At 44.7% G+C, this 22,864-nt stretch overlaps 2 protein-coding genes across 4 annotated transcripts in view; both read right to left on the reverse strand.

Annotated features, from left to right (window-relative positions):
* The window catches only part of bicc1b (BicC family RNA binding protein 1b), a 90,732-nt gene extending 88,874 nt beyond the window's left edge, over positions 1-1,858 (reverse strand). The window contains exons 1-2 of the mRNA XM_048609158.1: positions 1,826-1,858; positions 37-171 (exon numbers count right to left, since the gene is read on the reverse strand). Of these exons, the coding sequence (XP_048465115.1) occupies positions 37-171; positions 1,826-1,858 (168 nt within the window). The remainder of the gene's footprint in view (positions 1-36; positions 172-1,825) is intronic.
* Positions 1,859-2,223: 365 nt separating this feature from the next.
* The window catches only part of zgc:110716 (uncharacterized protein LOC550248 homolog), a 192,569-nt gene continuing 171,928 nt past the window's right edge, over positions 2,224-22,864 (reverse strand). The window contains exon 4 of one of the 3 annotated variants that reach the window (XM_048608729.1): positions 2,224-2,384. In XM_048608729.1, coding sequence (XP_048464686.1) covers positions 2,320-2,384 — 65 coding nt within the window. In that variant the 3' untranslated portion in view covers positions 2,224-2,319. Of the gene's footprint in view, positions 2,385-12,864; positions 13,212-22,864 lie in introns of those variants that run through there. The other 2 variants (XM_048608731.1, XM_048608730.1) reach the window with 2 other exon arrangements.

Consider the following 22,864-nt stretch of genomic DNA (forward strand, 5'->3'; position numbering starts at 1 on the left):
GCTGTGTTCATCCAGCTCCACAACTTGTTATCTCACCTTTCTCAGTAACATGGCAGTAGCAGCAGCGACGGTCACACAATCAAACCCATTGCAGCCGGTGAAGAAAAACAGCAAGCCACTGCCCCTTTTCAATTTAAGGCAACGTGACAAGTTTAAAATCTGCTGGAATCCCTGCAAAAAAAAACTGCTGATTTTCAACAAGTTTCAGATTTTATTTCTCTTATTTTCTAAGAACGCTCAACTCCCAACAGCTCAACATGTTTATCCAGGGCGTAGTTTAGCATCAGAGACCAGGAAGGTTCCAGTTTCCAACCTGGTCTGAGCTCAGGAATCATTTAAGGAGACAAAGCTCAAGGGAGAATTAAACACCATTGTGGAAAACAGACTGAGGAATGAAGGAAACCAGAGGCAGCTCTGGTTGATTCAGTTACAGACTCTGTGGACTTGCTGGTGTTTGCCTGACACTGAAATATGTTGTTTTTTAAGATCCAGTTCTGGTCACCCTGTTATAGGAAGGATGTTATTAAACTAGACAGGGTGATGAGATTGACCAGGATCTTGCTAGGTTTGGGATGTTTGAGTTATAAAGAAAGGCTGGATAGGCTGGGGCTTGTTTTTAACTGGGGCATAAGAGGTTGCGAGGTGACCTTACAGAAGTTTATAAAATCATGAGGGGTACAGATAAGGTCAATAGTCAGCGTCTCGTCCCTAGAGTGGGAGATTTCAAGAAGACAACACTTTTCTTCCTGGGACATGAGCATCAAGGCCAGCATTTATTGACCATCCATAGCTGCCCATAAAAAGGCGGAGGTTAGCCGTTTTCTTGAACCTGTATCAACACCAACAATGCCATGAGGGAGAAGCTCCAGGATTCTGATCCAGTGACAGTGAAAGAACGGTGATATATTTTGAAGTTAGGCTGTTTTTTAGATGGAGGTGTGTTTAAAGTTGGTGGTGTTCTTATGTATCTGCTGGCCTTGTCCTTCCAGGTGGTGGAGGTCATGGTTTAGAATTTGCTGCTGAGAAACTCTGATGATTTGCTGCAGTGTATCTTGTAGATAGTAAATACTGCTGCCTCAGTACAGGACAGAGTAGATGCTTGTGGATGTGGTGCCTATCAAGCAGGCTGCTTTGTCCTGGATGGTGTCAAGCTTCTTGAGCGTTGTTGGGGGCACTCATCCAGGCAAGTGAGGAGTATTCCATCACACCCCTGACTTGTGCCTTGTCGATGGTGGGTAGGCTCTGGGGTGTCTGATGTTCCCCACTGCAGGATTCCTCGCTCTGACCTACTCTGGTAGCCACTGTGTTCACATGGCGGATCCAGTTCACTTTCTGGTCAATGTTAACCCTCAGGATTTTGATAGTGATTTTTCAGTTATGGAGATGACATTGAACATCAAAAGGTCATGCTTAGATTTGCTCTTGTTGCAGACAGTCATTGCCTGGCACTTGTGTGGCACAAATGTCTTCTTGATACTCATTAGCTAAATCTGGATATTGCCCAGGCCTTGCTAAGAAAACAAACTGCTTCAGTATCAGAGGAATCGCAAACAGTGCTGAACATTGTGCAAAAATCGGTGAATATCCCCACTTATGACCTTATGATGAAGCAGCTGAAGATGGTTGGGCCTAGGACACATATCCTGAGGAACTCCTGCAGAGATGTCCTGGAGCTGAGATCACTGACCTCCAACAACCACGACCATCTTCCTTTGTGCCAGGTATGACTCCAACCAGTGGGGTGTTATCCTAATGATTCCCATTTTGCTTGGGCTCCTTGTTGCCCTGCTGCCTGGATGCCAAGGGCTATCATTCTCATCTTCACCTCTGGATTCAGCTCTTTGTTCCAGCTTGGCATTAACCTCCTGGATCAAGGCACAAACACAAGCCCAGGCTTCAGGCTGTAAGGATCCTGTGTCAAATGAGGTTAGGCAGCTATACTATGCTTCCTGCTCAGCATGGACTTACTGTACACAACTGTCCTTGAGAAACCACAAATCGTACTGTCACTCATGGAGGTCACACAGTGGTTGGAATTAGAATTAGAATTCAAATTAGGTTTTATTGTCACGTGTACTTAAGTACAGGGATACAATGAAGAGTTTACAAAGTTACCATTCTCCAGCGCCACCTTAGGTACAAAGGTACCCAGGTACAAAATCTTAGGTACAAAGTGGAAAAATAAAGAAATAAAGTTAGAAGTTCAACATGATAGTCCTTAGCCACAGGCCTGGATCCAGGCTTTCCCACCCCGGCACTGAGACGAACACCAGTCACCCTGCCTCAAGTCCCGCTGCTGCAGATCTGTGTCACCATTCTTCAGCGCCATCTTGTCTCGGCTAACGATGCCGTCGCCACGAGACCGCACTGGGCCAATCTTGTTGCTACGGTAAATGGAAAAGTCTGACTAAAATGGATGGATCAGTTGCTTCAACAAACCCTTCTGATGAAAGGTCAACCTTAAACATTAACTGCGCCCCTTTCCACTGCGCATTTCTAGCATTTTCATTGCTGATTCAGATTTCGTAGCTTCTGAGTTCTGGAATCTCCAGTATTTTGATCTTGGTTAACAAACAAGTTGCTTAATCAAGCAGACACAACACAGTGTGGAGCTGGAGGAACACAGCAGGCCAGGCAGCATCAGCGGAGCAGGAAAGCTGACGTTTCGGGTCGGGACCCTTCTTCCGACTCCAGCATCTGCAGTTCCTGCCATTTCCGCTTAATTAAGCGGCCTCTTCTGCCTATCTAAAAAAACACATGAACAACAAAACTCCTTCATATTGTACTTATCAGTCCTTTGCTGTACACCAGCCCATATAAGCTCCTGAGTGACAAAAACAGAAATTGCTGGAAAAGCTCAGCAGGTCTGGCAGCATCTGTGGAGAGAAATCAGAGAGTTAATGTTTCAGGTTCAGTGACCCTACCTCAGAACTGTTGTTAGCAAGGAAAATGTTGGTTTTTATGCAGAAGGTAGGGTGGGCTTCAGGGTAAGGAGTAAATGATAGGTGGAGAGAGAGCCCAAAGAGAGAGAGAAGGACAGCTGCACAGATAAAGGAGTGGATAACGATCAGCCTAGGAGAGTGAATAGCTACTAATGGAAGCTATTAGTGACTAACAATGGGTTGTGTGTATAGCAGACCGTGCGATAACAAGGTCTGGTGTTCTAGGGGTTGTGGTAAAGATATTATAGAAGCTCAAGCCCGAAAGTTGTTGAAATTGCTAGCTGTAGAACATAGAACAGTATAGCACAGTACAGGTGTTTCGGCCCACAATGTTGTACTGACCTATTATCCTATTAAGATCAATCCACCCTGCATTTCCTACATTTTACTATCCTCCATGTGCCTATCCAAGAGTCGCTTAAAAGTCTCTAAAGTATCAGACTCCACTACCACTGCCGGCAGTGCATTCCACACGCCCACCACTCTCTGTGTGAAGAACCTACCTCTGACATCTCCCCTATACCTTCCTTCAATCATCTTAAAAGTATGCCCCCTCGAAATAGTTATTTCAGCCCTGGGAAAAAGTCTCTGACTATCCACTCTATGTCTCTCATCATCTTGTACACCTCTATCAAGTCACCTCTCATCTTTCTTCGCTCCAATGAAAAAAGCCCTACCTCCTTCAACCTTTCCTCATAAGACCTGCCCTCTAGTCCAGGCAGCATCTTAGTAAGTCTCCTGTGCACCCTCTCTAAAGCTTCCACATCTTTCCTATAATGAGGTGACCAGAACTGAACACAATATTCCAAGTGTGGTCTAACCAGAGTTTTACAGAGCTGCAGCATAACCTCACAGCTCTTAAACTCAATTCCCCTGCCAATGAAAGCCAACACACCATACGCCTTCTTTACAATCCTATCAACTTGGATAGCAACTTTGAGGGATCTATGGACGTGGACCCCACACTGCTCCGGACTGCCATTAACCCTGTATTCTGCATTCAAATTTGACCTTCCAAAATGAATCACTTCACACTTTTCTGGGTTGAATTCCATCTGCCACTTCTTTGCCCAGCTCTGCGTCCTGTCAATGTCCCGTTGCAACCTACAACATCCCCTCACGCTGTCCATAACTCCACCAACCTTCGTGTCATTGGCAAACTTACTAACCCACCCTTCCACTTCCTCATCCAAGTTATTTATAAAGATCACAAAGAGCAGAGATCCCAGAACAGATCCCTGTGGAATACTACTGGTCACCAAGCTCCAGGCTGAACACTTTCCATCTACTACCACCCTCTATTGGACAGCCAGTTTTGTCTCCAGACAGCCAAATTTCCCTGAATCCCATGTCTCCTTACTTTCTGTTGAACTCGAAGGCTATGGAGTTCCCAAGTGGAATTCTAGAGCCTGAGTTCTTTCAGTTTTTATGTTTCTGAGTGGCCAGAGTAAATTCACAGCAGATGTGGACGTAAAAGTACAAAACTTTGCTTTTACAATTGCATTTTCAATAAGGTGAGACCCAGGTGGTTATTACACAGAATAAGGGCTCACAGGACTGGGGTGACCTATTAGTTTAGATTGAGAACTGATTAATGGGTGGAAAAATGACAGTAGGAATAAAAGGGTCAATTTCTGGTTGGCAGGAAGTTAACTACCGGGGCATCACAAAGAATTGGCGTTACATTCAATAGGAGTGGCAAAGTCCGAGTGTAAGGTTCGACGGGACAAAAGGTTAGGTGGGAAAATAAGCTGCACTGAAGCTACAGAGAAATACAGCCAGGTTAAGGGAGTTGTAAAAAAACGTAGGGGGTGACCTATAATGTGGAAAATGTGAAGCTATTCACTTTGGAAAGAAAAATATAAAAAAGTGAAGAGTGTGGTGTAGTTCCTCAGAAGTACAACAACGTTTGTTAACTGCAAGAGCCTGCAAGTGGAGCAATTTAACAGAAGAAAGCCATTGTGTTGCAGTTTCCACATGGTCCTAGCTAATCAGGAAATGGTCCCAGTCTTGGATAACAAGGTGTAGAGCTGGATGAACACAGCAGGCCAAGCAGCATCAGAGCAGCAGGAAGGCTGATGTTTCGGGCCTAGACCCTTCTTCAGAAATGGGGGAGGGGAAGGGAGTTCTGAAATAAATAGGGAGAGAGGGGGAGGTGGATAGAAGATGGATAGAGGAGAAGATAGGTGGAGGGGAGACAGACAGGTCAAAGAGGCGGGGATGGAGCCAGTAAAGGTGAGTGTAGGTGGGGAGTTAGGGAAGGGATAGGTCAGTCCAGGGACGGTGGACAGGTCAAGGGGGCGGGATGAGGCTAGTAGGTAGGAGATGGGGTGGGGCTTGAGGTGGGAGGAAGGACAGGTTAGGGAGGCAGGGACGAGCTGGACTGGTTTTGGGATGCGGTAGGGGGAGGGGAGATTTTGAAGCTTGTGAAGTCCACATTGATACAATTGGGCTGCAGGGTTCCCAAGCGGAATACGAGGTGCTGTTCCTGCAACCTTCGGGTGGCATCGTTATGGCACTGCAGGAGGCCCAGGATGGACATGTCATCTGAGGAATGGAAGGGGGAGTTCAAGTGGTTCGCGACTGGGAGATGCAGTTGTTTAGTGCGAACCGAGCATAGGTCTTCCGCTAAGCGGTCCCCAAGCCTCCGCTTCTAACTGCCTGCCTTAGACATGATGGAGTAACTACAATTAACCTCTTTACCATGTGTTACGACACACATTATGTCGGCAAGTGCCAAGATAAGCCTTAAACCTGGAGCTTCTGGTTCAGAGGTAGGGGAGATACCTCCAGAAAAAAGTGTTTTTTTTTTATAATGGTGGGAGACTGGGCAGCCTTGTTATTCAGAGAAACCTGGGTGTTCTCATATGTGAATCACACAATGTTAACATGCAGGTATTACAAGCAATTAGGAAATCAAATTTTATGTTAGCATTTATGACAAAGGGTGGAAGTACAAGGATAAACGTGGCTTTTTACAATTATACAGGGCTTTGAAGAGACTACACCAGGAGAGCTGCCCAGGAGAGAATATAAGAAAGGTTCTTTAACTGACTCAGGGGTGGCACAGTGGCTCAGTGGTTAGCATTGCTGCCTCACAGCGCCAGGGACCCAGGTTCGATTCCACCCTCAGATGACTGTGCAAATTTCACACAGACACAGACATTCTTCCCGTGTCTACATGAATTTCCTCCGGGTGCTCTGGTTTCCTCCCACAGTCCAAAGATGTGCAGATTAGGTGGATTGGTCATGCTAAATTACCCACAGTATCCAAGGATGCGCAGGCTTGGTGGATTAGCTATGGGGAGTGCAGGGTTACAGGGGCAGGTCTGGGTGAGATGTCCTTCAGAGGCTCAGAATGGACTCGATGGGCCAAATGGTCCGTTTCCACACTGTAGGGATTCTATGATTTCCAGGATGAAGGAATTGCCCAATGGGGGAATCAAATGAGTGGACTGGACATCCAGATTCTTTGGAATTTAGATGAAACTGAGTTGTTCCCATTGAAAGATCAAAAATTCCTGAGAAACTTGACAGTGAATGCTGGAAGGATTGTTCGCCCTGCATAATCTAAAGCCAAGGCTCAGAATCTCCAGATAGGGGCCATTTAGGGGTGAGATGAGCAATTTGTTCAAACAAAATATTGTCTTTCCTGAGAATCCTGGGCTCTATCAGCAAGTACATTGAAGGTAGAGTCTGATGGACTTTTGGATGGTAAGGGAATGAAGGGATGTGGGAATAATGCAGAAAGGTGGAATGGAGATGGAAAATCAGCCCGATTATCTTTAGAGCACAGGAAATCGGAGCTGGTGTATACCTTGGTGCCTGCTGAGCTTGCTCCACCTTTCAACATGATCATGGCCGACCGCAAGCCAACTCCCTCATTTCCCTGAGACACTGGAAATCTGTCAATCTCGGCTTTAAATACAGTCAATGATGGAGCATCCGCAATCCTCTGGGGTAGAGAATTCCCAAGATTCAAGTGAAAAAAATTCTCATCTCGACTTGCGACATGGTCTTGAGGGGCCCTACTCCTGCTTCTAGTTCTCACATGTCTTAGACCCTGTTAAGTGAAGAAGTTCTTACTTTCATCACCAATGAGGTTAAAGGCCGTTTAGGATGTATTCAATTCAAAGTTACCTCAACTCAAATGATCTAATAATTGATACATTTTGCCAAATAATCCCTACTTTGTTGTATTATATACCTTGCTTCATTAAAGCTATTGGATAAGAGCTCTTATGGTGCAGTGGTAGGGTCCCTACCTCTTAAGGCAGGAGACATAGGTTCAAGTCCCAACTGCCCCAGGGATTGTCATAACATCTCTGAACAGGTTGATAAAATACAATAAAACTATTGGATCATTCAAATTTTTGGCACAGGAATCAGCTTTGAGCCATTACAAGACAATGATAATGAAATTGTACAACCGTAAAACAGACAAACTTTTCCATGTGACTTGTACAGGAACAGATTCTAGGTTGAAATGATGGAGAATCCAGCTTGACGACAAATGAAACTCTTTGCTCTAATTATATTGTCCAGGCTGAACCTAAAGGCATCTGGTTACTATTAATGGCAAGCAAAGTATTTGAAAACAGCTTTGTTTATGTCTTTGTGCACATGTTGCCATGACGACAACACGTGAAGGACGAGCTGATCTCCTGCTCCTGGGTAGGCCGAGGCCTATCCCTCTAAAGTTTTGCTGCCACGATGACGTACTGTTGAATCTGGTCTACCCCTTTCCATTCACTGCTCAGGGCCTCCGGGGGGAAAGTGATCTCCCTGATCTGAACTCGTTTGGATGCTAACTGCTGAACTTGTTTTTTAAAAGAGTTGACGCTACTCTTGTGAACGGGCTCGCAGCTGACCTTACAGAGGGGTCAGGTTGTCAAGATCAGGTCGGCCTCGCAGGAAATGACAGACTTCCTTTTTAACACTTTGAGCTGTGAGAAACAACACTTGCATTGGTATAGCACCTTCTCATGAAACACTCAAAAAAGCAAAGAGTCCTTTAATGAGTACTGAAATGATGCACCCAATTTGTGCACAGCAATTCCCTCACAGACATCCCCAGGTTAATCTGTTTTCAATTGATGTTTGGTATTTGTCCTCATCCTGTGCTGGGCAACCTTGAGAACTGCAGCTCTAGCTACTTGACTGAAAACAGGAATGACATTTACTCTCCTCCCTCCCCTCCGCTCAAGTGCATCAATTAGCTCAAGAGAAATAACGTGGAAGTCAGTACAAACTGTATAGTCCCATTCACACAAGTACGACAGGGGTCTGCTTCACTGCAAACAAGATAAGGGTGCTTTGATAAGGAGAACATTGGTTACTGTGCAACCACAAGTGATCATTACATAGTGTCCTAGGGGAGCAAGCTGTATCTCCAGTCCGTGCACACTATCTACAGTGTCAGCTTGTACCAGATACCAGTCTGTGCAGCTGCTGCACAAAGTTCAAACATTGCACCGTTGGTCACTTTGTGCAATGTTTTGCGAATCCATGAAACAAAAATTGTAGACTGCAAAATAGTCTTTAACTCACTCCAGTGGCCAAATTTAGACAATGGTCGATTCACAGTGACAGCATTCACTGAAACTTGAGTTAAGTGTCACTAACAGGTGAATTGCTCCCAAGCAGTTTTAGAAAACAGAGCAAGTGAAAACTAAATGTAGACAGAAAAAAAGAGTGAATATGAAGGCACAAACATCAGATGTCCAGTTCAGCAGTAGCTCATCACTACTTGTTAATTAAATTGTGTCACTTAGTTTTTGAGACTTCATCCACTCTGGGCCTTTATCTGGATCACAACAGCCAGAAAAACACAAGAAAAGCCCACAATCTGAAATGTCAAAGACTGATGGGGGTCAGGGATGGTGAATGAGTCCCTCGGAATAAGGTGCCAATCTGGGGTGAGGAGTCCTAAGTTCCTTCACAGAATCGTCACCTTTGCATTCAAACGTAAAAGTGTATTTAAGTCCTTTTATGTCCTCACTTTCTCCCTATCCTTACAACTCTCGCTTTCTGAATCTCTGTCACAAATAGAAGCCAGACTTTCCACTGCCCGGGCCTCATGTTCTATAGATCTATCGAAATGCCTCTGCTTCTCTCTTCTTAATTTTAAGCCTTTGGCTGCCCCTTGTTGGTTTTTCATTCATTTTCAATGCATCTATGAAGCCTTTGGGATGTTTCACTATGTTAACAGCAAGTGATTGTTAACTGCACCTTTTGTTTTGCAAACAGAATTCATTGCCAAGTCAAGGCTTGTCCATCAGTGACAGATTCCAATGAGCACTGGGCTATCGTAGACATTATGAAGATAGAAAGATATTCTTGCAGACGTGTCCTGGAAAAATGACCTAGATGATGGCTACAAACTACAAACATGGCAATATAATACAGAATGCTTTTTGATTTTGTCAAGTTCCCTTGACCTCACAGGCTGATCTGAAAACCTAATTCATAAAATGATAAACAGATTAAAACTAAGTCAACAATCCCAGAAAATACATAGATGGTTCTGGATCTGGTCACTGGTTTTCGGATGCAACTGAGGAAAGTTCTAGAAGATTTCTGGTCTTGAAGTCATATTTAAAGAGTCCTTCCCCTATTCTGTGACACAATCTGCCTCCCCCTCACAGTCTGAATCCTGTGCTACAGACATCATAATGAGAAAACAACTATAAGAGAATAAAGTGATTTACTTCAAGAATATTCATGAGAATGAAACAGAGACACTTGCAACACATTTTTCCTCTAAGCTATGTCACTGGAGATTAATTATATTCATTCTGTTAATTCTCTTCCCACTCCACAACTCTGAGGTGTCCCTCCTATTTCTTACCTACACGCTGTTCCACCCAGCTCTGCTCCACTCTCTCTATAGCCCCACTGTTACTAGATTATCACACTCTTAATTTGAAATCTGGTACCAGATGAGTAAAAACTTCCCCCAATTAAATATTAAAAGGACTGAAATCATTGTCTTTGGTCCCCATGATGAACTCAATTCCGCTTTGCAGAACACCTACGCTCGGTTCGCAATAAACAACTGCACCTCCCAGTCGCGAACCATTTCAACTCCCCCTCCCATTCCTCAGACGACATGTCCATCCTGGGCCTCCTGCAGTGCCACAACGATGCCACCCGAAGGTTGCAGGAACAGCAACTCATATTCCGCTTGGGAACCCTGCAGCCCAATGGTATCAATGTGGATTTCACAAGTTTCAAAATCTCCCCTCCCCCTACCGCATCCCAAAACCAGTCCAGCTCGTCCCTGCCTCCCTAACCTGTTCTTCCTCCCACCTATCCCCTCCTCCCACCTCAAGCCGCACCTCCATCTCCTACCGACCAACCTCATCCCGCCCCCTTGACCTGTCCGTCCTCCCTGGACTGACCTATCCCCTTCCTAACTCCCTACCTACACTCACCTTTACTGGCTCCATCCCCGCCTCTTCGACCTGTTTGTTTCCTCTCCACCTATCCTCTCCTCTATCCCTCTTCTATCCGCCTCCCACTCTCTCCCTATTTATTTCAAAACCCCCTTCCCCTCCCCCTTTTCTGATGAAGGGTCTAGGCCCGAAACATCAGCCTCTCTGCTCCTATGATGCTGCTTGGCCTGTTGTGTTCATCCAGCCCTGCACCTTGTTGTCTCGGATTCTCCAGCATCTGCAGTTCCTACTATCTCTGATTCAATTCCCTAGCTATCATTTTCACTGACCTATGTTGGCTCCCAGTGAAATAACATCTTCATTTGAATATTCTCTCATCGGATTCAGCCCTCCTCAACAAAATCCAGTGAAAGAATTAAAAGAAAGAGATTAGAATCAATTTTCCACAATGCCAAGTATTGTCTCCCCGATTCAATGCGTGGTGTGCCCAGGAAAATCTGTTTGCATATTTCATCAAAAATCAAGGCCTAAGGTTAGAAAACCACAATTTCCAATGTCACTGGCATTTAGCACAAGTGAGGGAAACATAGGAGCCTTAAAAACCGAAAAAAACTGTGAATGTCGTAAATCAGAAACAAAAACAGAAATTGCTGGAAAAGTTCAGCAGGTCTGGCAGCACGTGTGAAGAGAAATCAGAGTTAACGTTTCGGGTCCGGTGACCCTTCCTCAGAACATGAGCCATGAATTCGAAGATGGGACTTCAGTCTGGGTGTTTAACTGAAATACAAAGGGAACTCAATGCGGCACAATTCATATACAAAGGGTCGTGGCACCAGCAAACTGTGATCATTTTATCAATGCCCAAGTATCTCTGCTGAAGCATAAAACTGAAAAATTAAGTGTGACAGCATAGAATAATTAAACTACTTGGGGAGCCATAAACCTGCCGACCATCTGGTCAGAATGTTCCCTGTAATTAATCTTTCCATTTTTAAAATTATTTCACAGGATGAGGGTGTTGCTGGCAATGCAAGTATTTATTGCCCAGAGGGCAGTCAAGAGTCAACTGCTGTGGGTCTGGGGTCACATGTCAGCCAGACCAGGTAAGGATGACTGCTCTGCTGCAGGAACTTCCAAGGATCATACACAGCAGCTTCCAGAGGCAGGAGGAAACGTGTGGGCGTGACGATGGATATGTGTGGAACCTCCAAGCAGCTACACAGTGGGCAGCTTCCAGGGCACGCTGCGCCCTAGCCGTTACTGGAAAGCGAAATCATCTTTCTCGATACACGGCAGGTTGTGAAACCAGACGCTTTCAAATTGGGGTTCTCTAGGGAATTCCAAGGCATCTGCCAGACTTCTGTTTGTCCGAGGACAGCACTCCCAGTTTACTCTCAAACTGTTTATATTATGTACTTGTTCCCTAGCTCCTGATGTAATACCTCATGATTTTGTCCATCTTGGGCACACCTGCTGCTGAAACCCTCATTTGTGCCTCTGTTGTCTGTACACTCGACCATTTCAATATGGTCCTGGTGATCTCCCCACATTCTGCCTTCTGTAAACTCTGCTGCTCATGACTCACCTCACATCACATCTCAACCACCCATCATCTTGCTGATCTCAATAGACTGTCAGTTCAACAACCCATCAACATTAAACTTCTTACCCTGGTTTTCAAATCTGGCCATTGCCGCGCCTTCTTTATCCCTGTCATGTCCTCTGTCTCCACCAGATTCAGAGATATTTCCATTTATTGAATTCTAGCCCCTTCATCAACCCAGATTTTAATTGCTCCACTGTTGGTGACTTTGCCTCACCTCAGAAGCTGGAATACCGTCCCTGTACCTCATGTCTTCTCTAATTTACCTTCCTCTTTAAGATACTCCTCCAAACCCAATACCTTATGGTTCCCGTGAAACACTTTGAGGTGTTTTATTAGTTTACAGAGGGGCAGAATTGCTTGGAAGCAGAAATAGGCCATTCAGCCCATCAGGTGCTTAACAACCATATCACATAGCTGTTTATTATCCCTGTTATTGTTAACATAACCCCACGTTTATTGCTGCATGCTAACAGAATAAGTTCTCTGTAAAGATAGCAGCATTCCCCTTTGGTTAAATCTTCCCTTAAAAAGCAACATACAGTCTAACATAAACATGTAAATTGAAAGAAGTTTAATTTCAGTGGTAAAATGGAACCAAAGATCCTGAGAAAAATCTGGAACAGAACCAGAGGTGATCTTTAAACAGGATATGCCTCAGGTAGAAGCTGTGTGTCTTCCCACAAGAGGGAAAGATAAGGGAAGCAAAGAAAGCCAACACTCTTTGGATGACAAGGAGACTGCTTTCAGAACGTCTTTCTCACTGATAGACTGGGTGAATCTTGCAAAAGCAGCAGGACGGTGCTTCTCCATTGTTTTGAAGAGCCACTCTAAGTTGCCCAAGTCTCCATAGCATTCAGGAGCACAGGGATCACTGCTGTCCAGTAAACTACAACCTCGATCCTGGTTTAAGATCCCAATCTTCAAATATTCTTCCTCTCCATTTGATAAAGGCAGCTCAGACAGGTAGGAGGCAGTGCTGAGTTTCATCATCTGTTGAGAAGAGCAGCTTTGGAAAATGATTTCCTGTTTCCAGGATCTTGCAGTTGGTCCTATTTTGATGAAGGATGTGGTGCTGTGTTGCGGGAGCTGGTGGAAGAGCACTTCACTTTCCATCTTGGAAAAGTAGGAGCTGACACACGACCCAGAGCTCAGTTTCTGAGTGAGGATGCACACGAGGGTCACCTGCACATTGGAGTGGCTTTACTGTTGGCTGGAGGACAGGTTGGTGACCAGTTTCCCATCCACTCTGTAGATTGTCTTAATCTGCTGGAGGTGAAGTGCAGGATTACAGTGATGAAAATGGAGAAGACAGTGACATGGACTTGTTTCATAGAATCACAGAACCCCTACAGTGTGGAAGCATGCCATTCGGCACACTGAGTCTACACCAAACCTCTGAAGAGAATCCCACCCAAACCTACCCCATCCCTGTAACCTTGTATTTCCCATGGCTAACCCACCTACCCTGCACATCCCTGGGCACTGTGGACAATTTAGCATGGCCAGTCCATCTAACCTGCACATCCTTGGACTGTGGGAGGGAACTGGAGCACCTGGAGGAAACCCATGCAGACACAGGAAGAGTGTGCAAACTTCACCTGGATGAGGCTGGAATTGAACTCACTTCCCTGGTGCCGTAAGGCAGCAGTGCTAACCATTGAGCCATCGTGCCACCCATTGTTTGGCAAGCTAGGGTGCATTGTGGTTCCATTGGTGAACATTGCTGATTGCATGTCATCATAGAGGAGGTAGAGGATGGTGAAGAATTTCTGAGGGGGCTATTTCACAATTCCTTGCTGTTGACAACAACAAAGGCTTTCGTGTGATCAAAGGAGGACTATGTAGAGTACTTGGTGCCCGCTCCCTGCACCATTCTGCAGCAAGAGCACGTTGGAGATGTGTCTCAATGGGTGCCAATACTCCAGAAGGAGTTCCTTGGCCACAGGGGAGAGGCAGTTGAAGAGAATCTGTTCAACAATCTTTCAGAGAACAGAGGAACAACTCCTGCTGTTGTTGCTGCAATTGGACTGGTCTCCCGTCTTGATTATAGTCATGACCGTAGCACCCCTGGGAGCTGCCAGCAAGCATTCACCTTCCCAAAGGGAGATTATGAGATTGTGTGGATGAGCCAGAAGTGCGTCCCTCCGTTGTGTTCCAGAATTTCACTACAGAATCCATATACATCCACAGGCCTTGTTGCTTCAACTTTTGAATGGCTTCTCCCTTACTTTGGACCAGAGAGTAGTAGCAAGGCTGAGATGGACAGGGTATTAAGGAATAGTTGAGGACATACAAATGGAAGTCTGAGGAGATAAATTGATGCACTGAAGATGACAAGGGGGATTAATGGATGAAGTCTACGGGAGACTGTCTTGACTGGTCAGCAATTAAGGCCCTTAAAATGGTCAATTAATGACCACTTAAGGGCCTTGACATGCCATTGGCCTGATTACCTGCCTTCTCAGTCAGTAAATAGAGTGGTTGGCTTCCTGAAACCAGGGTGACCTGCTGACCGAGTGTTGGCTCGGACACAGTAGTCTCAATCTGGGTCAGAGGCATGGACAGTGGGTAAAGTGGAGTGAGTTCTGAAAGCCACAACCCTGTCCTCATCTCTGCCCCTACAGCCCCCTCACCATGTGGTCCCCACCTCGAGAAAAGGAGGGGGAGAAAAGACCCAACTTACTTTCTCACCTTTGGCTCTCCTCCAGAGTAGGCCTCAGCCAGCAGTCATGGGGACCCAGAGGCTGCTGGCCTCTCACTGACCTCGGAGTGCATGATTGGGTGGAAAAAAAAAACTCACCATTGCACTGCCCGTCAACTCTTAATGAACTGCTACGTGCTCAGTACAGGGAGTCACTTGCTGGTCGTAGGGAATGGGTTGGGGGGGTTTGGTGCATCAGTCACCACATTACTATCAAAGCTGTGATCTTGCATTCAAGATCGCGTACCAACTCGATCGCCATGTTTGCTGGAAGAGAGAGCAGGGACCACTACACAGTTGGTCCAAGTGGCGGATTTTAAGAGTCGACCAGGTGCTATGGGCATTCTACTGCTGCTGGAAGTTGACAGTGAGGTGAGTGAGTGAGTGAGTGAGAACCACCTTGTGGATGGGGATCTTTGAGATGGTCCCCCCACGCCCCCCTTGCAACCCCCTCCAGTGTTTGGGGGCCAGGCTGATGCTTGATTGGAAACAGTGGTGATCGGCTCAGGAGGCAACACTAGGTGGTGAGGCTGCAATGGACGAGGCCATCTCTGTGGTCCCTTGCTCAAGAAGTGACGTGGTCCAGTGAGCCTGGAAGGAGGTGTTCGTTATGATGTGTTGTACACATTTCATCAGCAGAAAGACTCTGTTAGGAGTCTGCTAACCCTTCCTCCTCCTTTGCCTATCACACTCTTCTAGAGATTCACATTCTGCAACTACCTGTCCCCATGCCAGGCTGTGGCATGAAAATCTCCGAGGGGGAATCAGGGTGTGCCAAGACTGGGGCTCAACACTGAGCAAGGTCAGTATACAATCTGTAACAGTGCTGTCACTTCAAGAGGTTATTTTGTTCTGGTTTTTCTTTCAGAGGGAGGTTGCAAGGCAGAGGCACGGAGCTAGCTACTGAAGACCACTTGTATAAACAGCTTGAGAGGCCTTGGCGTTTTTTTTTAAAAATACAGCCTCAAAAGTGTGTGGCCAGCTCTTACAGATCAGGATTTCTGAATAGCATCAGAAACTGTTGGGTCTCAACAGAGTTGGAAGCTTTGGTGAATGTTTCCTTGCTACTACTCTCTCTGAATTTTCTCGAAGTTTTTTTTTTCTCTCCTGGGTGAGAAAACCGCATGTGAGAATTTGTGTCTGAATTTTCCTTTTGGCCAAGGGGGTGTGTTTATGGGATGTTACTACATTGGAACAGTTAATTAGTAATATTTACTGCATATATTATTTGGTTAAGTTTTCTAAAAGAGATAAGTTGTTTTCTGAATTCCTCTTTCTTTGGTTGTGTTTTAACTACAGTGTTTAAATAAATTGTGTTTTCTCAGTGTCTAGAAGTTTGACCATTCCTATTGCATCTAGAACAGACACTTTCTTATTTTAAAGGCAAATGTAAGAAGTTAGGGTCTTGGCTACCTTTTTAAAATATTTTGAAGGGATCTGGCCTGGTCCAGAACAAATCCCAACCTGGTCTTGTCTTGGTGTCCATATTTAGAGACATATTTACAGCGTCAGGATTTACATAAAGGGTTGACACTGGGGGTCCCTCAAACACATCAGTAACCAGAGGGAGTTCCAGAGCTGTGGCAATGTTTCAAAGCGTTCCCCAGAAGACAGAGTGCTGCACTTTTCTGAGGAGTCAGGCAGCGCTTGTAAGGGGGACTTAGAGGTGTGTCGTTTCGCACTGAAATCACACAAAAAAAATGACTGGATTAAAGAACTATTTGAGCAGCACGTGGCACTGAAAATCTTGCTCTTCACGGTTCAATGGGTTTAAAGCATCCGTGGAATTCTCCCCGCAGAGGGAAAAACGTGGAGGGAGGTGGAATTATTTTGTCCCAAGTCAGCTTGAACTTTTACCCAGATATTGACTGAAAATTCCTGCACTTATTGATATACATCACTACATGCAAGCAAGGTCCAATGAGATTCGGGGCTGTTGGGGGGGAGGAGTGCGGGTGGTTGGGGGACGCTCAGTGTATACACATCCCATCCAAAGTTAGACTCTCGTATAATCCAAACTGCATCACACCTTCAATTAACCTCAATTCTCTGAGGCAGAACTTGCATTCCCCGCTGCACTGGGAATTCATTTGCTTTCTGATTGTTTCTTTATTTAAGGCCAGCATTTCTTCAGTAAAGACATTTGCAAGCAGCTACATCTATCAGGGCCCACTTTTAGACTTAACAGGGCTCTACTTACTGAAAACAAGACAATTTCAAACCCTTACATGTTGCTAGGATATATTTTGCAGTTAATGTTTTATTTTTGTTTTTTCTATGCCAAACTTATTTCTTTCTCCATTATCATTTAATTGAGATAAAGCACAGGGACTTTTATATTTTTGACCCCAAGAATTGACCTTTTCATTGCCAAACATACCTGTATTTAAACTTACCACGAACAGCTGGTCTACTGCTGACTGTTTAGGGAACAGACATGAATTCAGTCGGACAACTCTGTCCAATCATAACACAAGGATCACCTCTCAGTGGATTATGTTAGCATAGCTGATATTCCCCTGCTGAGAGGGGAGATGGTAGTGTCACGGTAATGACACTGGACTAGTAATCCAGAGGTCCAATGCAAATCCTCCAGCGGCATGTGTTCCAATCCCACCACTACATCTGATCGAATTTAATTTCTATTCATTCACCAGGTATTATCACAATGATGGTGACCATCAAACGATAGTCGACAACCATTTGGTTCACTAATGTCCTTTAGGGTACAGGAAAACTGCCATCCTTATCTGGTCTGGGTTACTTGGGACTCCAGACCCAACATGACTCTGAGCTGCCCTCTGAAATGGTCAAAGGTCAATTAGGTCAAAGGGCAATTAGCAAAGAGCAATAAATACAGGTAATATCCACATCCCACAAAAGATTTAATTTTACATAAAGGAGCCAGGAGGCCTAATCTTGTTAACTGTGTGTCATTTTGCAATCCTCCTTTCAAATACTACTCCAATTGCTTTCTAAATGTTATTTCAGTATCTGACTCAATAACCTCGTTCAGTTAAAGCAACCTACGTTCTTATAAACTCCCGCAGTGAAAATCATCTTCTAACCTCCCCGCTTCATGTTGTGTGTACTAACTGCACGTCTCTAACACTCTTGACTGATAAATGAGCCATGTAGAGAAATTTTTTTACTATTTACCCTCAAAAAGGCATTCAGAATTCTCTCACCCCACAAGTGGTTGTTTTTGAAGCCTTCTGTTCTCATTTAAAAACAAACAAAGTTGCACCACTGACCATATATTTTGTAGATACACACGCTGAAATATTTCACAGCCTTTTGGAATGTCGTCAATACTGAAATGTAGGAAACATGGTTGTCAATTTGTACACAAGATCCCACAGATGGGCACTATAACGTTGAATTGTTTTTGAGTTGAGGGATAAATATTAGACAGAGCATCAGGAGATCACCCTCCAGTGCTGAGAGATATTTCTGCCTACTTGAGGCAGGCAGACAGGTTAATGGCAGTACCTCTGACAGTGTAGCACTCTCTCTGCAGCACGAGTGCATCAGCATGGATTTCCTGATGCAGTGAGAGAGAGCTACCTCAACTAAGCCACAGCTGATGGTATCTTCCCAGGCTCCGTCGCACTAACAGATTAATGCCACGGCATGAATATTGAATAGTTTTGCTCAGTTATGTTAGATAGATGAAGGTAGATTATTTCCATTGGTTGAGGTTGCTAGAACGAGGGAGCATGGTCTAAAAATTAAGGCCAGACTGTTCTGAAAAGACGTTAATAAGCAATTCCACACTGAATGGGTGGTGGAGGTTTGGAATTCTCTTGCTCAAACGGCAGAGTGTGCTGGACTGTGTTGTTAATTTTAAATCTGAGATAGATAAATAGTTAAGTAAATGTATTAAGGGATACGGGTCAAAGGGAGGTATACAGAATTAGGCCACAGATCAGCCACCATCTCATTGAATGGTGGAACAGACTCCAGGGGCTGATTGGCTTGCTCTTGTTCTTATTTTCCATTTCAGCTCAAGACAATCTGTGCCTTTTTCACCTTGCAGACTCAAATTCCAGTAAGGCTCAATAACAGAATGTGAGCGTAGGAATGTAGATCTGTGACTTCCAGAGGTCAAGGAGGAGATGTAGATACAGGAGTCTAAAAGAGTCAGAGAAACAGAATGGGCCTTACAGATACCAACATCCCTGTTGGATAATACCACCATCCTTACAGAGGATCAGTCAGACAGCCACCTACCTGGGTAAGGACAGGATGGAGATAAAATGCATAACTGCAAAACGAAAGAAGGTCAACAGAAATATTTAATATTCCACTTTTGATTTGGAAACCATCATCCACATTTATAAGTGAATGATACAAGTCCAAAGCTGTACCAACAGGTAAAATAGTTTCAGTGTTCTTTGGACAATCCCGAGTGTCAACCAGCCTGTAACCATCAGCGACACTCCTGTCGGAGTTCAAGCCCAGCTCAGGAGCTGAGCTTGTAATCCAGCTCAGTACAACACTGACCAAGTGCTCTAGGGACTGAGATGTTGACTGTCAACTGAACTGTTAGAGGGAGATTCTCAAGTGAGTACAGAAGATCCCAGACACTATTTGGAATACAGAGCTCTCCCGGTGTCCTGGTCTTGGGTTCCTCCAGTAAACAATTTGATCACACTCCATTGTTTCACCGCACCAAAGCCATGTAATAATGTAGTAAATTTATCATGGTGGAAAATATCACCACATTGAGAGGGGCATGATCGCTCAGTGGTTAGCACTGCTGCCTCACAGCCCCAGGGACCCAGGTTCGATTCCAGCCTCGGGCAACTGTCTGTGTGAAGTTTGCACATTCTCCCCATGTCTGCATGGGTTTCCTCTGGGTGCTCCGGTTTCCTCCCACAGTCCAAAGATTTGCAGGTTAGTTGGAATAGCCATAGGAAATGCAGGGTTACAGCGACAGGGTAGGAGGGTGGGGGGCCTAGGTGGGACGCTCTTTGGAGGGTCGGTGTGGACTTGATGGGCCGAGTGGCCTACTTCCACACTGTAGGGATTCTATGATTTTATGATTTTATGATTTCATTGTTACTGCCAGAGAGAAACTGATACCAAGGAGATTTTCAAGCAGATGATCTAAATCCTGGTCAAAGTTCTATGGGATAACAAGTGTAGAGCTGGATGAACACAGCAGGCCAAGCTCCTCTGATGCTGCTTGGCCTGCTGTGTTCATCCAGCTCTACAACTTGTTATCTCAGATTCTCCAGCATCTACAGTTCCTACTATCTCCGAAACAAAGTTCTATGGAACGGTTTTATGTTGGAGAATTGGTGGTTTGGGTAGAAAGATGATGATTTAATCTTCATGACCACTAGACACCGAAAAGCACTTCATAGCTAATGAAATAAATTTCAAGTGTGGCAGACCATTTGCATACAACAAATTCCCGCTACTAACATGAGGTCCGAGAATCTGTCTTAGTGATGTTTTGGAGTGGTAAATATTGGAGATTTTTCCTGCTCTTTTCTGATATAGGGCCAAGGGATCTCATACATCCACCCAAACAGAGAGATGGAGCCTCAATTTCACATCTCATCCAAAAGATGGCATCTTGACGATGCAGCACTCCTTCAGCACTGCAGTGACATGGTGGTCTCGATTTTTATCCTCAAGAACCGTGTGACCTGGATGGGAGACCATTTTCAACTGAATCACAACTGACACATTCAGGTGGGGAATTCCAGAACCTGAGACCTAGGCAGCTGGAAGCAATGCTGCTATGAAAGAAAATGCAAGTTTCCCCAAATAGAATTTGAGATGCAGAGTGTTCTTTGAACGTTCCATGGCTGGAGCAAGTACCGAGATAGCAAGACGCAAGGCCCTGGAAAGATTAAACATGACTGTTTTAGAATTGTGACGTTGCTTGACCAGAAGCCAATTTTAGTTAGCAAGCACAGGGGTGATGGGTAAACCAGACTCGGGGCAAGTCAGGGAATTAGCATAAATGTTTTGGATGAACCGAGGTCAATATTCCTGTACCGATTGCATTAATGTGGAGATTCAACTCCACAGACCAAATGCTCCATTAGACAAGGCAGTACAAGCAAAATGAATGGAGCATTTGCTCTGTTATTGCACCATTTCTAGGTTCAAGATCCAGAAAAACACAGAAGCCACATGATTTGCAAATAGGCGAGCGATGGCCCTAGTCATATTATCACTGGCCTGTTAATCCAGAGGCCCACATAATATTCCGGGGACCTGGGTTCAAATCCTGCAGTGGTAGATGGCAGAATGTGAATTTTATAGAAATCTGGAATTAAGAGTCTAATGACGACCAGGCATCCACTGTAAATTGTAGGAAAACCTCATCTGGCTCACTCATGCCCTTTTGGGAAGGAAACTGCCATCCTTACCTGGTCGGGCCTAAATGTGACTCCAGACCCACAGCAATGTGGTTGACTCATCACTGCCCTTTGGGCAATTAGGGATGGGCAATAAATGCTGCCTGGCCAGTGATGCTCTCATGCCAACGAATGAATAAAAAACAAGTGACTCTAACCATTCTGCAGAAAAACAAATGTGGAATATAGATGCATCATCAGGAAAATCAGAAACACAAATATTGTCTGCAAGTTCAAACTTATCCAGGTGAGGGTTCACTCCTAGGAGCTCAAACCATTGTTGCTGTACTCCCAAGCTCAGCCTCAAAGCAGTCAAGTATCTCCACCTATCTTCTCCTTTATCCATCTTCTATCCGCCTCCCCCTCTCTCCCTATTTATTTCAGAACCCCCTTCCCCTCCCTCATTTCTGAAGAAGGGTCTAGGCCCGAAACATCAGCTTTCCTGCTCCTCTGATGCTGCTTGGCCTGCTGTGTTCATCCAGCTCTACACCTTGTTATCTCTGGAGCAACTTAACTCTCTTTATTGTCAGTCAGCAACTGGTTAAAATCAGAATCACAACAAATTTGACTGGAAGGTGAAACCCAAGCTTCATTCTATCAAAACGTCTGTTATAGATGAGCAGAGTCAACATATAGCATCAAATTAGGCTCTTCACTTGCTAGGGTTGGTGGCAGTATTGAGAAGGACAGTGTGACAACAGTTGTAGATTGTCTCAAGGACAGACGGCATACAGGTTTTGGGAAATAGCTCCTCACTTGAAAAAGTGCGGTAAAGGGATAAATCCACCTTCATCTCTCTCTCTGCCACACCAGCAGCTTAGATGAATTCAACACTAAAGTGATTCAGATGCTGCAGGATTAACAACTTCCTAGAGAGTTTCACTCTGAAAGCAACTGCATACTGCACAGTTAAACACTAATCTGCAGAAAATGACAGTTGAATAAATAGAATGGTCAGCCAAAATGAAATGAACGTTGATCTCACAAGTGAGGAGGCAGTTATGGAGAACAGTAACCTAGGGCCATTCAAGATGGTGATGGCAGAAGAGCTGGTATTGCACTGCTTATAGGTGGAGGAGCCTGCAGGAAGCTATCTCGGGCGTCCTTTAGGCGCCCCTGAGGAAGACAACGTTTGCTCCATTCTCTCATTGCATTGTTCACTGAAGTAGTAAATGGGAGTTTCCAGCAAGGAACTGAAGCAGAAAGCGCAGGATCAAGGGATATGGAAAAACAAGCAGAAGACATTCCCTGGGCCAATTATGCACAACAACAAAGAGGCAGCTATCTAGATAAGGCAGAGAACAACAGTAGGCCATGATAATAGCGAGAGATCAAGTAGGATTGGAGCAAACTCCTGTGGAGCATAAATGTCCACACAGTCCAACAGGGCTGAATGGCTTACTATTTAACGCTGAGTAATTCTATATAAACTGGAGGCTTCCTCCAGAGGAAAGTATGTCAGAAACTCAACAAGTTGGCTGTACTACTGTATTCTGATGGTAGCACTAGATAAGTCATATCCCAGAACAAAACCTGGCTTGACAGATTTTTTTTTTTCTTATTTACATTAATGTGGTGGTAGGTCAATGGGACAAAGTCACATGAGGCTGAGGAGTTTGTTTAACAGCAACTATGTTATTACAAAAAAAAAATCTGAAACCAAAAACGTTCTAGTTATCCAGAAATAAAAGATGATTTAGGAAAATCTTAAAGCACACAGCAGAACAAAGTACCAAATTGCAGAGTTTCAAATCCAGAGAAATTACTCCTCTTATTAAATCTTTAATTTCTACTAAATTAATTCCACCCAATTTCCTTTCTGTGAACTGTGGAGTCGT

This window comes from Rhincodon typus, chromosome 20 (assembly GCF_021869965.1).
Source record: "Rhincodon typus isolate 14 chromosome 20, sRhiTyp1.1, whole genome shotgun sequence".
NCBI classification, from domain to species: domain Eukaryota; kingdom Metazoa; phylum Chordata; class Chondrichthyes; order Orectolobiformes; family Rhincodontidae; genus Rhincodon; species Rhincodon typus.